General features: G+C 43.6%; 1 protein-coding gene and 1 long non-coding RNA gene across 4 annotated transcripts in view; one reads left to right on the forward strand and one right to left on the reverse strand.

The window, feature by feature from the left end:
- LOC140849947 (uncharacterized) overlaps window positions 1-5,289 on the forward strand; it is a 32,895-nt gene extending 27,606 nt beyond the window's left edge. Inside the window, exons 2-4 of one of the 2 annotated variants that reach the window (XR_012132403.1) lie at window positions 373-443; window positions 987-1,084; window positions 2,640-5,289. This is a non-coding gene — a long non-coding RNA (uncharacterized lncRNA). The remainder of the gene's footprint in view (window positions 1-372; window positions 444-986; window positions 1,085-2,639) is intronic. The other variant, XR_012132402.1, reaches the window with a different exon arrangement.
- A 10,741-nt stretch (window positions 5,290-16,030) lies between these two features.
- Window positions 16,031-17,015, reverse strand: part of AMPH (amphiphysin) — a 223,190-nt gene continuing 222,205 nt past the window's right edge. For both annotated transcript variants that reach the window (XM_037010906.2, XM_037010905.2), the window contains one exon: window positions 16,031-16,467. In XM_037010906.2, the coding sequence (XP_036866801.1) occupies window positions 16,360-16,467 (108 nt within the window). In that variant the 3' untranslated portion in view covers window positions 16,031-16,359. The remainder of the gene's footprint in view (window positions 16,468-17,015) is intronic.

A 17,015-nucleotide genomic window follows, 5' to 3' on the forward strand; every position in this document is an offset into this window, starting at 1 on the left:
GCGGGTCTGTGCTGTGCACACGGCTGCTCTTGGCAGCCACAGGCAGGATTTTAGTGCAGTGTGGGGGCAGCCTGCATCTCTGTGGCTCTCCCAGACAGCACAGTAATATACTCCTGAGTCACTTTCTTGCAGATTTCCAATGACAAACTTATAGCTCTTGTCTTCATCTTCATAAGCGTAGTACTTCCCTGGAATGATCCCTGAATCCACTACCACATTTGCATTGGATGAATCATAGTAGAGAATGCGGCGTGGGGCCATTCCCTCCTGGAATCGGTACCAGTGAATATATCTGTTTTGTGTAATAATATCACAAGTGATTACAGTAGACAGCCCTGTCTGTGTGGTGACTGACATCTTTCTCCCTTGTAGGTTGGAAGACATCTGTGTGGCTGCAACAGGAACAACAGAAACAAGGATGAAAAAGTAATAGTAATTTCTTGGTATGGCCTCTCATTGCAAGAACACAACATTCCCACGAGCATCCATGCAACATCCTTACCAGGAGCCAGGAACACCAGGAGCAGGGCTGGAGCCCACAGCATGCCTTCCACCCTTGGGCCCTGGAAGGAAGGGACCAGATGGAAGGAAGGAGCAGAATAGCCTCTCGGAACCCAAACCCTACTCAGAAAGAGTGTGATCCCGAGGACAGAAGGCAGTGAGCTAGGGCTGGGCTTCAGGACAGATGTCACAGGCTGGAGAGCCACTGCAGATCTGTTTTAAGAGCTACCAAGCTGATGGCCCAGAGGGGGTGGTGCTGGGGGAGGCCTGGGGAAGAGCCCCATCTGCTCCTGCCCATCTCTTGAGGGCCCCACATTGCCAGGCTGAGAGCAGACCTCCGCAGAGGGGCAACCAGGAGCACAGAGGGCTCAGAATGCAGGCAGGATGGCCTGGGGAGTAGATGGCCCTGGAGGCAGAACCTGGGTACAGCTTGTCTGTTCCCTGGGAGTGAGCAGCCCTAATCGGACTTATGTCTTTGCATTCAGGGTTCTGCTGTCAATGTAGCTGCCATCGTCTTGTCGTGGCCATGAAACTCTTCTTGCCCTGAACCACCTTCCTTTTACCTCTATACATCAACTTTGAGGTAACTAAAAGCACATCTGATATGCACTGAGCTTGTTTTATTGAAAGAAGTTAGGATCCTTTGGTCTGCATTTGACTCTGCTCAGAAATAAATGCAGGTGTGTGTGTGTGCGCACAGACCCGCATGTGTATACAGCAAATCAACTTGATAGAGGATTTCTGTTCATCCTCATGTTAAAAGACCACCTCACATAGGTTTGCCACATTTAGTATGGAAAATAATTAGAAAGGGCTGTATGACATACTTGAATGAAAAATGATTTGTTGTTTACCTGAAATTCAAGGAAATGCAAGTCTGCCACTATAAGATATTACCTCACTTTGAATAGCTATTACCCAAAGACAAGAAATAGCAAGTGTTATATTTTGAAAGTACATTAGTTCCTGAAGACATATATAGCAATATCACTGTTAATGAGCTATGGAAATCGGCACCCCCCTACACTACTTACCCCTGCTCATGTCTGCTGGGTTATTTAATGTCCTTGTGTCTCAGATTCTACATCTGTAATTGCCAAAATGAATATCTTTCAGACATTTAAGAAAGTTACATTATTACATTAAAAATGATAATGACCATAAAGTGTATTATATGCCTGGCAAAAACATATCCTTTATGATGTTTTCAAGTTGCACTTTTATTATTATTGAAAAACAACAGGAAATCACCTTGATAAATAATATTTTATTGTGAAAGTACTTGTTTCCCCTTTTTGAAAAAATATATAAAATCACTACAAGTATTAAAACAAAAATAACCTATGCACCATATCAGGAAACAACCTATCTTAAAACTCGAATATTGCCTTTCATTTTATTTCTTCAATCAATATAGATACTTACATATTTGAGATGTAATATATACTCATTGGTATTTTAAATACTTTTTTGATATTTGAATGTAAAAATTTTCACTTTTGTCAATAAATCTTCAAAAATGCAATTTTAATGCCTTCAAATATTCTAAAATTGAATGCAATGTAATCCATCATTGAATTTGTCACTTTTTTCTTAGGACTCTTGTTCCTCTGAAGACATGTTTCTAGGATCCTATGTTTCTAGGGTCCACTGCTTTTTTATACACTACATCAGAAAATACACTGAGCAAACATAATTAGAGACAAAGCAATTATTTAGCAAAAACATTTGAAGAAGCTTAATCCACACTTGCTCTGCGTTCCTTCGGAAGGGGCTCATCTGAGAGTAACTGCATCAGAGGGTCTATATCTGTGACCCACATTCTTAAACCGATACTTTTTTTTTCATACATACTTATTATAACATAATACATATTATATGCCTCTATATAGTAATATAGTGTTATATTATACATACATGTATATCATTTGTATTCATGTGTGTATAATATGCATATATATGTATGTATGTATTTATATATGTTTGTATGTGTGTGTATGGTGTAGTCTCCTTTCCTCTTAAGGCTCTAGAATGAATGTTCAGGAGTCATTACTGGAAATACTATAAATTTGCATCCTCAATCATGCTTCCTAAGACTCATTTTTTTCATGTACTAATTCAGCAAATATTTCTTGAAGGTCCACTACAAACAAGGCATAATGACATCCTGGAATGTCACAGAAGCCAGAGACAAAAGTCCCTAAGTATGTGGCACTTACACTCAAGCAGCATCCTAACTGATTTGCGGCAACCCCTGGCACTCACAGTACTGTCCCCAGGCCGGCTGTGTCATCCACACTCTCTGGAAATCCCAGGACTAATGATGGATGCTCCCTGCTTCACTCAGGCTATTCCCAACAAAGCTCAGACAGGAACCCTGGTCAGGAGGAAATCAGGTCTGTTGGAACTTGGAGCATGAAGGCTGGCAGCCCCTGGCACAGCTGGTGGCCGTCTGCCCCCTCCTCCTGTGACTCCAGGACTGAGGTGACTTTCAGGGAGCACAGACTGGGGGCTGAGGCTGAGGCTGGGGACCGGGGCTGAGGTGGCCATGTGGACAGGAGGGAGTCCAGAGCTGAGAGGGTTCTAGGCAATTTTCCTGGCTCCTCTAACCCCTTGTATCCATGTGTACATGGCTTCATCTACTTTATTCTGTGGAATGAAAAAAAAAAGGCAAGAAGAAAGAAATAACTGTAGTGGAGGAAACAGCATCTCTCTCACTGCCAATTTGTTGCTGTCCTTTGACTGCCCCTGGCAGGTGTTATGAAAGAACCAATACTTACCAGGTGCCCCAGAGGCTGCTCCATTTAGTAGGGACTACAGTGACAGTGGAAGTACTCCCCATGATCCCACAGTCCACAGGGGAGCCCTCCAAAGCTGTGCCCTTTCCTCTACCCAGGCTGCCTTCTGAACCCATTCTCAAGGTTGAAAATAAAGTGCACCAACTTAAAATAGTCAGTGTGGGTTTCTGGGTGGACTAGCTATTTTTAAACTGTGACCATTACAGATGACTCCCAGGTAACACAGACATCCCTTTTCCCTCATTTAGGGAGTTAGTTATAGATAACATGTTCTATGAAAATAGTGGTTATTAAGAATTCCTTCGACTTTACTGAGCATTACTAAGATGATGTAATGGTGATTCTATCACACAGAGTTATTATGTGTCACCTACGTCAGGTATGAAAGGAAAGGAGTTGAGCCCCAGTCCTCAGGCTATTTCAGGCATCTGTCTCTACAACGCCCCGCCCATCTGGTGCTTTGAGAACCTACCACAATAATAATCAAAGTATTAATCTCACTTCAATCATCATGAATTGAGCCCTGGCTATATTCAGTGCTGTCCGTCTTAATAAGATGCTTTTAGTGTTTCTAAGAATCAGCAGTTTGAATGGCAAACACTGACTTGGTACAGGCTGGTTTGCATCTGAGCGGTTTGCCTTTGGTGCCTGTGGCCAGAATGCCCTTGGGAGGCTCACGTCAGCCCAGAGAACAGCACAGGAGGAGCCAGTGACTCCTTGTAGGGTCAATTTTTCCCCAAACAGAAGCTATTTGCTTCAATCATGAGACCACTGTCCTCCCCAGCTGTGTGTGACTCAGTGGTGCTATGGGACCACCTTCAAAAGGTGCACTGACATTGGTTTGGGATGAGTTCTCATGAGTATTTTCATAGATTGCTGATCTCTCTTTGATCAAACTCTCATAGCCACACCACGACAGAGAAGGTGCTCACCCTGGAGGCACAAAGGTGTGTGAGGCGTGTGTGTCCCTGTATGCTAGTTGTTATTTTGTTTTGCTGAGTTTTATTGTTACCAGCTATGATTTACTGAGCTCACTCAAGCTGTCAACAATGGGACACTTACAATACATCATTCCAGCAACACAACCACATGGGACGCAACTACAGGACTTTTGTTTACAAGAAGGAAATGGGCTTCAGGAGCTCCTGGCCTCGCCACGCAGCTAGGAAGTGTCCCAGCCCTGGTCTCTCACACTAAGGTGTAGACCTCAACCACTTTTCTACACCTATGTGTCTCCAGCTAATGTTGAACTATTGAAATTAAGAGTGGATAAGAGGTATTGGGGGCGGGGGAATCTATGAATGATTTATTTCAACTCTTTTAACCAGAGCAAATCTACTTTCATCTGTTTGAAGCATGTATGTGAGATTACATGTGAAGAAAACAAAGATCATATTTGTTTTCTCATGATAAAGTAACAGCAAATCATAAGCTGTGAGCTGAGGGAGATGTAACCAGCATTCACAGAGATGGCCAGCCATGACATGTATTCAAGGAGAGGCTGGCATCTTACTGGTGAATGGCAGCCCAGTCACACAGGGGCTCTACACAGCCACCTCCAGCCTTGATATGACACAGGAAATTTATGCATTCCCTGTGCACATGCCTGGCTCACAGTAGTCAATCAACCTTTATACCAGCTTGAGGTCTTCATGAAGTCCAAGGTTGCAGTCCATCATTTCTCACACCCCTGAGCAGTGGGGAAGCTCCTTTCCCAGCCGTCTCCTCTGGGTGATGATTGGCGCAAGTACGCAGGGCAGCATCTTCCCACGCTGCTCTCCTAATGTCATCCTGGATGCATCAACTCCAGGTGACTTTGACTGTCCTAGGAAGTGGGCTGAATGGACCTGCAGGCTCCAAGGAGAGCTGAAGAACATGCTGGCTGCTGGACTGTGTGCCTGAGGCCTGGTGATGGGAGCTGGGGCTTTAGGAAAGCACTCAGGCTGTGGGGTGGGGGCTATGGGCTCTGAGGGTGGGGACTGGCACTGAGCTCAGGAATCCTCTCTGTTTAGAGCACAGGGCAGTCAGGGCAGGAAGTGAGGCAGCTGCGGGTCTGTGCTGTGCACACGGCTCCTCTTGGCAGCCACAGGCAGGATTTTAGTGCAGTGTGGGGGCGGCCTGCATCTCTGTGGCTCTCCCAGACAGCACAGTAATACACTCCCGAGTCACTTTCTTGCAGATTTCCGATAACAAGCTTACATCTCTTCCCTTCGTGTTCATAAGCATGGTACTTCTTTGAACTGAATCCTGAGTCCAGTACAACTTTTGAATTGTAAAAATCATAGTATAGAATGCGGTGTGGGGCCATCCCCTCCTGGAATCGGTACCAGTGGGTGTAATAGGTGCTTTGTTTATCACAAGTGATTACAATAGATGATCCAGTATGCCTGGTGACTGTCAACTCTCTTCCTTCCTCGTTGGAAGACGTCTGCGTGGCTGCAACAGGAACATCAGAAACAAGGATGAAGAAGCAATAGTAATTCCTTGGTATGGCCTCTCATTGCAAGAACACAACATTCCCACGAGCATCCATGCAACATCCTTACCAGGAGCCAGGAACACCAGGAGCAGGGCTGGAGCCCACAGCATGCCTTCCACCCTTGGGCCCTGGAAGGAAGGGACCAGATGGTAAGAGGAGCAGAATAGCCTCTCGGAACCCAAACCCTACTCAGAAAGAGTGTGATCCCGAGGACAGAAGGCAGTGAGCTAGGGCTGGGCTTCAGGACAGATGTCACAGGCTGGAGAGCCACCGCAGATCTGTTTTAAGAGCTACCAAGCTGATGGCCCAGAGGGGGTTGTGCTTGCGGAGGCCTGAGGAGGAGCCCCCTGTCTGCTTCCGCCCATCTCATGGGCACCCCTCAGTGCCAGGCTGAGAGCAGGCCTCTGCGGAGGGGCAGCCAGGAGCACAGAGGGCTGCATCTCCTGCTAGTGTTGTGGGGAAGGGTTGGATCACCCATAATTTTCAGGAAAGTTGAGGGTAGCCCAGAATCCTCAACCAAAGCTTTGCATCCTGCCTGCTTTTCCCACTGGCTGGTGGCTGCCATGTGCATGAGGTCTTCAGGGAACTGCTGGCTTAGATCAACGCCACGTGACTGCTAACCTTCCAGACTGCTTTTCCTGCTGAAGTGTCCAGTCATGGTGCTCTGCTTGGGGCCTAGTTCTGTGGACCGCCAAAGATGTCATCAACAAACAGTGTGATGCAGGGAGGTGGTCCTCCTCAGGATGGGCCTACCAAAGGGATGCTTTGGGGAGTTTTCCTACCTTGCTATTCTGTGAGGACACCTGGCTCTGGAGAAATTCAGAATGGCTGCTGGAGTCCAAGCACTGCCCCTTGGAGGATGTGCGTCCCTGGGAAGTTGCTTAAATGGAAATAATAATGTTCACTCAGAATATGCTATCCACCATATGCCAGGGACTGTGCCAAGTTGTTTGTTTTTAAAATAAGTACTAAGATACTATTTTTATATAAGCATTATATAAAATACTTTTACATAAGTATTAAGCACAATTTGATCCCTATAAAAATTTAATCCTAATTAATAATAATTCAAAGTAGTTATAATCAACAACATTTGACAGATGAGATAATCAAAATCTTAAAAAGTTTTGCCTGCTCTGGGTCACATAAGAATTGGTAATGAAACCTGGGTTCAAACTCAAGTCTAACAAATACCAAAACCCACACCACTATCCAGTCAACACACATGAAATGTTGTATGTGTGTCTGTATCTATCTGTATCAGTCTGTCTATATCTAGTGCTCTCTCTACATATATGTATGCATATTCTTTTTAAACTGTAAAGATTATAGGACCATGAAGAAAATTTCAGGAAGTCTGCAGAAATTCAAGATTAACTCTCACATGCCAGTAAGCAAAGAGTAAGGTGTTCTTTCAATCAATAGTGTGAAATCTCAAAATGTACTAGAAATTTCTTTAAGCACTTTGGAGTTAATAGTTGATGACCTTTGGTAAAATACTAAGGTTATATGTAAAATACTAAGGTGTAAGGTTATAACAGAAAAACCTCAATCCAGTAATTACAAATACCCTTTACTGAATGTCAAACATTGTACATGTTTATTCCTTCTTTGCAAGAAGTAGGTGTATTTGTCCCCATTTTGTATATGAAACAGAGGCTTAGGGAGGTGAAATAATGTACTTGAGATTGCTTAGTTAAAAAAGAGGACACGAAGTGGATTAATACTTAGTCTACAGGTACAGACCTGATCATCTACATTTGCCGTCTTACAGCACTAAATTATGTTTTCTACCTTTATCTTGCATCTACCTACCACTTTAGCATTTTATAAAAAAAAAATAAGGGAGAAATGTGGGATCCACATATAAATCAAGTATAAAAATCAAACCAATAATCATATCTGACTTGATTGTTTATAGTTCATGATGCGTGATCAAAACTGAAAGTTTCTGTGATGACTGCCCTTGCACTGTTCACCATGTAAGAACTTATTCACATGTAAGAACTTGTTCACCATGTAAGAACTTGTTCGTTATGCTTCAGATAATTGGAGACTGTTGAGAATTAGGCTTGGGGTTGATTAATGACTGTGCATTGAGTCCCCTATACAGAATTTTATTGTTGTTAACAACCATTTGATCAATAAATATGAGAGATGCCCTCTCAAAAAAAAAAAAAAAAGAGGACACGAAGAAGGTGAACCAAGTCCGCCAGTCTCCAGAGCTTGTGCCCTAAGGACGCTGCTTGGCTGTTTGTGATTCAGGGATTAATTTCTCTCCTCATTGGGCTGTTACATTTGAATAGACAATGTGTTATATTTCCTATTTGTTTTCAATGGCATGCTTTCTGCTTAAAAAATACAGTATTTGTTTGCATTTAATTGCTTACACTAACTTCTAGCATCCCCTCCTGGCCATGAGAGTTATGTCATCTCTGTACGGGAGCCTCAGTAAAAGATGTCTAGTGTAACAGCGAAGACTACATAATGAATGAAAAGGTCCTGAAATAAGAACTAGGACATCTGTTTTCCCAGCAATATTCTTAACGCACTTGGTAGTTTTAAGTAAGTGAGTCCTCTTTGCAAGGTCCCCATCCCCTCAGCCTCAAGTGAGAGGACTGGGTGATCTTTTTGTTCTCTTCCAGTTCTAATAATTTGTCATTCTGAATTAAACTGATACTCCAAATATTGAAATCATAGGTGTGGCAGAATGAAAAAATGGAAGCTTATCACTTCTATTTTGATCCAACAATAATGCTTCTGGCTTGCTTCCTTTTGCTGTGATTCTCTAGGAAAGTTCTATTCTGGGCAGGTTCCTAGACAAAAGCACATTAATAATTCCTAAGAGTCTTACGAGGGTTTGATGAACCATGGGCATGGTTACCCAGCCTGACCACTCACTGCATGGGGCAATTACTCTAGCAAACTTATTTCAGGCCAGTGCCAAGGAAATGTTCAAAATCCCACCTAAGAAGGACGCAAACAGTGAGGCTTGGAGAGAGCTCATGTGTGCGGGCATGCATACACACACAGGCACACACAGGTGCACGCGCCCCACTGCAGGAGATTCCAGAGCTGAATTATGCTGATTCTTAAAGGTGACTGGTTCTGGCCTTGTCTAGAAAATAGGAGAGAAGACCCTTAAGAAAGCTAAATATGTACACAAAATAGAATTCTCTTGGGAATGTTCAGATTTTGCCATCTGTACCACCCATCATGCTTCAACGTTATAATTGTAAAACGTTTTCATATTGCATGGCTTTTAAAAACCAGAAAGATTGTTATTGAGTCCAAGCTCATGCCACTCGCTAAATGACATGCCAATAAGTTGCGAGACAAGGTGCTGGGACGAGGAAAATGCCTTTACTCAGAAAGCCGGCAGACCGAGAAGAGAGCTGATTCATGTCACCATGGCTAAAGCACCATCATGACTCACAGCTGCTTGCAAGTTCCTTCTCTGTTAGGGAGACGGGGAGCAGGAGTGGCTCTGCCTGACAGCTGCAGACAAGGGTGCCAGCAAGGGGCCGAGGAGAGCTGAGAGGTGGCATCCTTGGTCATTTCACTCTAGTCACCCTGGGCCCGTCATCACGTCCATGAGGGGCTGCCAGGCTGGGTAGAATCCTTTTTCCTTTTTTAAAATTTCTTTTGGCCCCAAGGTTGAAACAGCGAAGGAGCCAAATACAGGATGGAGGCAGAGATGCCAAGCTTTTTCTATATGTTATCGGATTATCAACGACATACTTCATATGCCTGTCTCTGAAGGACATGGTGGTTGCCTATAGTTTGGACAATGTCTCAGCTAAAAACTAAATTCTCATGCCTCCTTTCATTATTATACAACTGAGCTCCCCAAGGGCTTGTATCCATGCCTGGATCCAGTGTTCTTCCAGCATCAGCATCCTTATTCAGGGTCTGTTTCCTTTGTCTTGGAGAAGATCACTACTGTGAAGGTAAAGTGAAACCCAAGACCGCTGCACAGGGCCCAGGGCCGCCGGGTTGATGGCTAGCAGCCAGCGTACATGGGTTTTCTCTGTAGGAGAATGTCCTGTTTTCCACAGCCACTGAAGAGAACCAACAGATTCCCTTTGGGTTACCCTGATCTTAATTTACTAATTGAAATCACTCTGAAATTGATGGGTTATGGGTTTTTGAAAAATTAAGTTGAAAAGCTCAAATATGAGCTTTTGATGGCTTATCCTAAAATTAGCACCCTCTGAGTGTCTCAATGGTATATACTTTCTGATTTCATTTTGTATCTTTGCTTGTTTTTATTTTAACAGTAATTCTCACATTTTTTTGGTCCTGTATCTCTGTGCATGGCACACTCACCAGTAAATCTGTGCCAGTCATGCTCTATAGTTTGATATATGTTACTTTATTCTTTTTCCCATACATTCTCTATTTTGGTTCCCCCATGGGTACTCAATCTAATGTGTTTAATGGATGCTTTTTGGGCTTATGTATCCATGAAACCTGTAGAATATTGGTTTTGATAATGTATTTTTATTTATACAAATGGCGTATCATTCCCGCCTATCCGTGTCTGTGCGTCCATCATACACCTTGGTTACTCCCCTTCTCATCAGCCTGCAATCCCTGCCTTGATGCACTCATTCCCCAGTGACAGGCACTTTAACTGTCCCCTCCCCTGGCTGTCACCAGCAAGGCTGTGACTGACATCTCAGTGGTGTCTTCTTGCCTGGAGTAAGCATTTCTCTGGGATTGTTGGTCACAGGGGATGCACTTGCGTGTTTTACTACATCTGTCAGTGCTGTGTGCACATTTTAATTTTTACCAACCTCATGGCTACCAAGCAGTATCTCATTGTTTTATGAGATTATTGGCACTGCCTTGATTATTAGGGAGCTGACGGTCTCTTTTTTATCTGGTATCCAGTGAAGTGTCTCCTCAAGAGATTTGCCTATTCATGTCCTGTTCAGCCACAAGGAGTTTGGAAAGCAGATATTTACAGCCTCCCTTAGAGCCAGGCTACGTGGGCTCCTGCCATTTATTTATACTTTCCTCATATGTATATATGAAGGTACACATAGTTTCATATGTGCCTTAGCTTCTGCATCTGCAAAAGGTAAAAGAAGCAGCTACCTCATAGGTTTATGAAGATTAAATAAACTAATCCATGCAGAACACTTAGGAGAGTATCTGGCAAATGACAGATGTTAGTTATTATATTTACTATTAACAGCAATTCATTTATTTTGTACATACATAAAGACAAATAAATTATATCAACTGTTTAATTATTTTTTAATAAATACTATTGTTCGTTTCTTGTTGACTTGAATGAATTCCTTATGTCTTCTATTTATCCTTTTGCTAGTTCGGGATGCTACAAATATTCTCAGCGAATCTATCACCTGGCTACTAACTTTGTCTAAAGTATTTGTCATTAAATAGAAATCCTCAATTTTGTAATCACATTTTTGGGTTATATGCTTTGCGTAATTTGGAGTCTTGTTTCAGAAAACTTTTTCCTCTCCAATATCACAGAAGCATTCTATCATTTCCTCTTGGATTTCGTTTCAGGTTTCAGGCCCTGCTGATCCTGGGATTAGAGTTTTTGGACTTCCCTGAACTATGGGATCACTCAGGCTTGGTCCGTATGTGCAGGTCACTTGGTTACCAGGTCTCTGGAGTAGATTCAGAATACAGAGCAGGTCGGCAGAGATTGTATCAGTCAGAGGCAGAAAGAAGGGCTGACCTCTATCACCCTGGAGGCATGTAAACCAAGGGGTGGGGGCAGAGGAGCTGGGACTTCAGGGAAGGGGGTAGGGAGGCAGATAGGAGAGAGGAGGCCATTCCAAGGAGGGAGGTTACAGTAGGGTGAGCAGAGTGTGGAGAAGTGGAAGGCAGAAGGGACAGGGTGGAGACTTGTCCAAGGAAGCAGAGGACAAGCACTGGGGAGACTGGAGGGCTTGAAGCCAAGCAGAGGCACGGGGATGTGATCAGACACACAGCAGATATGCATCATTAATGTGTGTGTGTGTGTGTGTGTGTGTGTGTGTGCATGCGCACATGCGTGGGGAGTGGAGACGAACAGGAAAGTAGGGAGATGAGGGTGACAGCGGGGACAGAAAGGCTCTTCTTGAAAGGGGTGAGGACCACTCCCCTGTCAGGTAGTAGGGATTACTGTGCAAGGGAAGAGACAAAGGCAGGTGTTTGTAATCTGGAAAATGAAGCACATAAGTGAGCCCCTGCATTTTCTGGCCTCGGGTTCTGAAAAAGCCGGATCCCTCTGTGGTGTGCTGCTGCAGCAGGGCTCCCTTGAGTGTGACTGGGGATTTGGGAATGCCGCCCCAGTGCAGAGTAACAGACACTTCGCAAGAGCTTGACAAATGTTTAATGGATAAATGTGGGCGTGAAGGCAATAATCGGGAGGAAACATTCTCTGGGCAGCTGGGATACAAACCAAGGGTAGGAGGTTGATATTGTCCCACCCCACACCCCTCTCCAGCACTCACTGGGAGAAGCAAGAAAAGAGTAAAGGTGACAGAGAAGGAACAATCGGCAAGGTAGGAAAATAAGGAAAATTAATATCTTGGAATCTTTGAGTTTGGCGAGGATTCATGGCATCATCAAGTGTCACAGCAATCACCTGGTGGTCTCTGGTAGGTTTTTGGAGAGCAGAGCACAAGGACACCGAGTTTTATGATATTCATTGATGCGGGGAGGGTATAAGGGCACCTGCCATGTGACAATGGGGGAGGACAAGGCTGGTTTTCTGTGGCAGGAGAACATGCACCAGGAAGTGGGTCTCAGAGCTGAGAGCAGGCCCACCCCGGGGGGTGCGGGCGAGGGGAGTCAGCACATGACTCTGGTCCAACCTAGAAGGCTGAGGCCACCTGGGCGTGGGACCTGAGATCATAGGGGACTGGGAATTAATTGGGTCTTAGGAAACCAAGAGAAATTTAGCTATCTTTCGAAAGAGCTTCAAGGTACCTGGCCTCCCTCTCAATGGGAATAGATTGAAGGGTCGTGTCTCAGTTTACCTTCTAAAGCGACAAAGTCAACATGTGCTGCCATTAAGCAATCTTAAAAAAAGATAGCCGATGAGTCACGAACTATTTGGATTTAGCTTATTCCAGCATATTTTATTTAGCTTTTATGATCCATTTACCAAACCCTTGCTGCGTGCCTAGAGGAGGGCTGCCGTGAACAGGTCTGTCTGGGCCTGGCACCAAGTGACGGCGTGATCATAAAGTAGGACTGAGCTAGGCAGGAAGCACATGGCTCCTCAGTCTGTCAGCTTGCTAAGAGATTACTGGTCATCATCTTCTCCACGCAGCTATCAAATGTCTAATTCCACCCATCTGACTCCTAGAAAGAGGCTACGTCATTTGGGAAGACAATAGCTATACCACCAGGTGGGGGGACAGGGTGATCTGCTCATTTCCAAGGTCTAGCACACAGTGTATGTACAGTCTCTGGTTGGGATTTCAAGAAAAACAGAAGGCAGCTCAGGCTCCTCTGAAAAGAGTCAGTGAAGTCCTAGCAAGGCAGTCCGTCTGTTTCTAAGGCCTCAAGGTGTTTGGCTGTGCAGCTTCTGTGGAATAAAGCACTGAGCTCCAGTTATCTTTAAACTCATTGATTTCTCATCATGTTTGCAGTTCCCCAAAGGTTTTTTTTTTTTTAAGGGGCTATGGGGTCATGCTGGGATTTTTCTGGTAGCCTGGTTATAGGCTTATGTAATGAAAGCTCAGGATTGTGCACCAGTGCGCTCTGTCCCCAGCAGCAGTGGATGTGCTGTTCTGGCTCACTCAAAGCTGTCCCAGCTTTGTCAGAACGAGCAGGCATGGGCTGAAGCAAGGTTGACAGCATGGTGCATGAAGCTTCTCCCATCCCCAGAGCCTAGCTATGCTGAGATATTGTTAATTCAAACTGCCAGAGGACTTTGCTTTGCAAGTATATACATAATGCAGGTTTAAATGAGAGTCTATGGGTGGTATTGATAGGAATTCAGATAGGAGTTGGTTGAATAAAAACCACAGGCTTTGTTTATCTGGTTCTTGAAGGTTCCTTGAACTATTTGAAGGTCCAAGTACCATAGTGTTTGTAGAGAAATCTTAAAATATGAAGAGGCAGCTTGGTTAGGGCTTCCTGGGTTACAGCCATTTGGAATAAAACATAGCTATAAACTCACCAATATATGACTGGGAGGTTTGGTGGCCTGAGAACTTGGATTAGGCTGAGAAAGGCAAGTGAAAAGAACTTCCTTGAATTTGCTCACACATCCTTTCAAAAATCCACTGAAATGGGAAAGGATGTTCACTCCATTGCTGTGGACATTTCTGGAGAAGACACTATGCCATCCTCTACCCCCGTATCCTCTTAATTTTGAAAATTCCTGAAACAAATCATCTGAGTACTTTGATTTGGTGTTAATTTTTTTTCTGTAAGGCAACAAGCCAGGACTAAATGGCTTATTAAAAAAATGTCATTTTGAAAGAATTTGTTTATAGCTCATCTAGGAAGTATGGGCTAAACTTGTGTAAGGAGCTATGTCCTGCCAAACTGGACACATTGAGCACCACTATGGGAGGAGTGGGAGGGGAATGTCAGAGTGGCCGGAGCTCCAGGAGATGTAGCAACTGTCTTTGTAGAACACGAGGTGCAGTCTGATTTAAGAACTGATTTCTCACCCAGATGGAGTCCCAATGTCAGGAATAGCTTTCTATGGTAGTAAATCATACATTACTGCACTTTATTTGCTGAATTATCAGTTATGCCACAGGGCAGTTCATGTAATTATCTTGTGCTAGACTAGCATTCATGATGTTCCTGCTTCCTGGGAAATTAGCCCCTGGAAAAGTCTTGGGTCAATAATAGCTATTTCCCCTATTAACACTTAAACCTCAAAGTCAATTACCTACCAGGAGAATGCACGCCACGAATCAGAAATATACACCAAATTTAAAAGCCTAATAACATCCATTCTTGATTAGCATATACTCTGTAAAGAATCATATTGGCAGAAAAGACTCTAAGTCAAATGAATGATTTTTGTTTTATGAATTCTCTTCCATAAACAATGGCCCAGTGGATTGACTTTGCTATTCCATCTGATCAATTTTTTTTAATGTACCTAAGAACATAAACATGTCAGAAAGAAAAGCGACCAGAAATGAGGCTGGTGTGAGAAGAAATTGCTGATTATGATGACTGTCAGATTTTCCATGCTACACAGACCGGGTGGCCACAGCCAGCGCCTTTGGGGGGCTCCCCTCCTCAGCCGTTATTTGTGCTGTAGTGATTGCCGGAAACTCAGGGACCTCTGAGTGATCAGCAATGACTGGAATGAAGGGACTTGGGGAAAGGAGGTGGGCTGTGGAGCACAACCCTGGGGAACAAGCATATTTCTGCACAAATAACAACTCCAGCATAATCCTTCAAGTAGTGCATCCGAGTGCAACAAGCTTTCCAAGACAAATGACTCATCAGAAGGAGTGAGGTCACCACTAGAGATTACCAAAGGTTTATTTGGAATGAAATGGCACTGGAGACATAATTGTTACAGATGATTTGGGGATACAGCATACATCACCTATTTTATTTTAGGACATCTGTGAAGGTGAATTGCATAAATATAAAGAAGTGGAAATATATAGGAGCTTTTCTCTTTTGTAGTGTTCTGTTGGGGTGGATTTATATGCCCCATCATCTCGCCATTCTCAGAAAGGCAGAAGTGAAGACTATATAGCTGCTTATCCTGACTGGCCTACCTTCAGCGATAGCAGCCGAACACCTAGATAATCAGGCTTTACTTTCTCCAAAGGGGAAGCAGCTCTGACATGCGATCTGTAACTGCATCCTGAAAAACGCACATTACAAACACAGATACTATCGATGGTTTTGGCAATGGGATGGTTGGTTTTGCCCTGAGGCAAAACTGGGAACTGTGATGCCAGACAGATAAGAGCGATGCATGTATATCAATGACGCTTGAGAGGCAAAGAGCTACCATGGAAAGAAAAGAAAGCAACTATGTATATGTAGTTTTGTGCATACACATAGCTCCAGGAGCAATGGGATCTAGCCTGGGTGACTGTGTGTCTGTATATATATATATATGTATATATAGAGAGAGGTGTGTTGGAAAAGAACATTGAAAACTTTTGCAGCAGTTTAGTTTTAAACACAGTAAACTTGACAGGGAGAGAGAGCCAACACGTGCTCACACCTGTGCAGGGGAGTAAGATAATCTCACACTACAGGGTAATTTATCACATCTTCTGCAGGGCAGCCATTCAATACCATACACTTGGTGCAGAGAAATCAAGGTTCTGGTATGGAAAAAGCTACTTTAGAATTGATGGGTGGGGATCAAGTACAAGAGTCTCCACAGGTTGGACAAAGCACAAACAAACCTGTCATCAATAATGTGGAAACCAGTGAGGGCATTTTCCTTAATTTACTTTTTTCTCTGACATTTTTTTGCACACATGCTCCATTGATATATCTTCTCAAGCTTTGTCTGGCATCAGCCTGTAAATCATCAAGAGTGTAATAGCAAAAGTGAGTGCTTCAGGTTTTCATGAAGGTTTAAAAACCTAGAATACTTTGGCCCTAATCCAGGCGCCGGGTGAAGTTCTCTGGAAAGAGACCTTTGTAGGTGGCAAGGTCTCTGTACTGAAGCCAGTCAGATTCTTTCACTCCTACCAGCCAGCCTGCATCCTGCAAGACAAAGACAAGGCTGTCAAGGTCCAATCAACTACTGGAAAAATCTGCATGGCCAACAATAAAATAATAGCCTTTATTAGTGTCATGGTCCTGCACCAGGATGTTACATTACATGTAAACCAGTGTGGTGAGATCAATGGGAAGTAATATTCTGAATAAGTTGTTAGTTAAAAAAAAGTACACACACACATGCATGCATTTGAATATATATATTGAAATTATTTATTTTCTATATAAAGTATAATACATCAAAGGTTAACAGTAATATTATAACTTTGTATAAAGTATAGTTAATTGACACTAACTGAATTATGACATGAGTCCTTAAGGAAAAGAAAAGGATTAGAATTATGGCCACTGCAAAGAGAGGACACCATGTAAAAGCACGTCATGCTCAGGAACATTCCCTATTCTGTGGGTCAGAGGGAAAAAAGGCTTGAGGACCCCAGGTCAGAATACAGTGCTGACAGACAGGGCCTGGGGAAAGCTGCTATTTCATCCTGAACCACTGGCTTTTAAGAAAGAACGCTATCTCCCAGCAC

The sequence above is a fragment of the Manis javanica genome, chromosome 6, assembly GCF_040802235.1.
Source record: "Manis javanica isolate MJ-LG chromosome 6, MJ_LKY, whole genome shotgun sequence".
Lineage (NCBI taxonomy): Eukaryota > Metazoa > Chordata > Mammalia > Pholidota > Manidae > Manis > Manis javanica.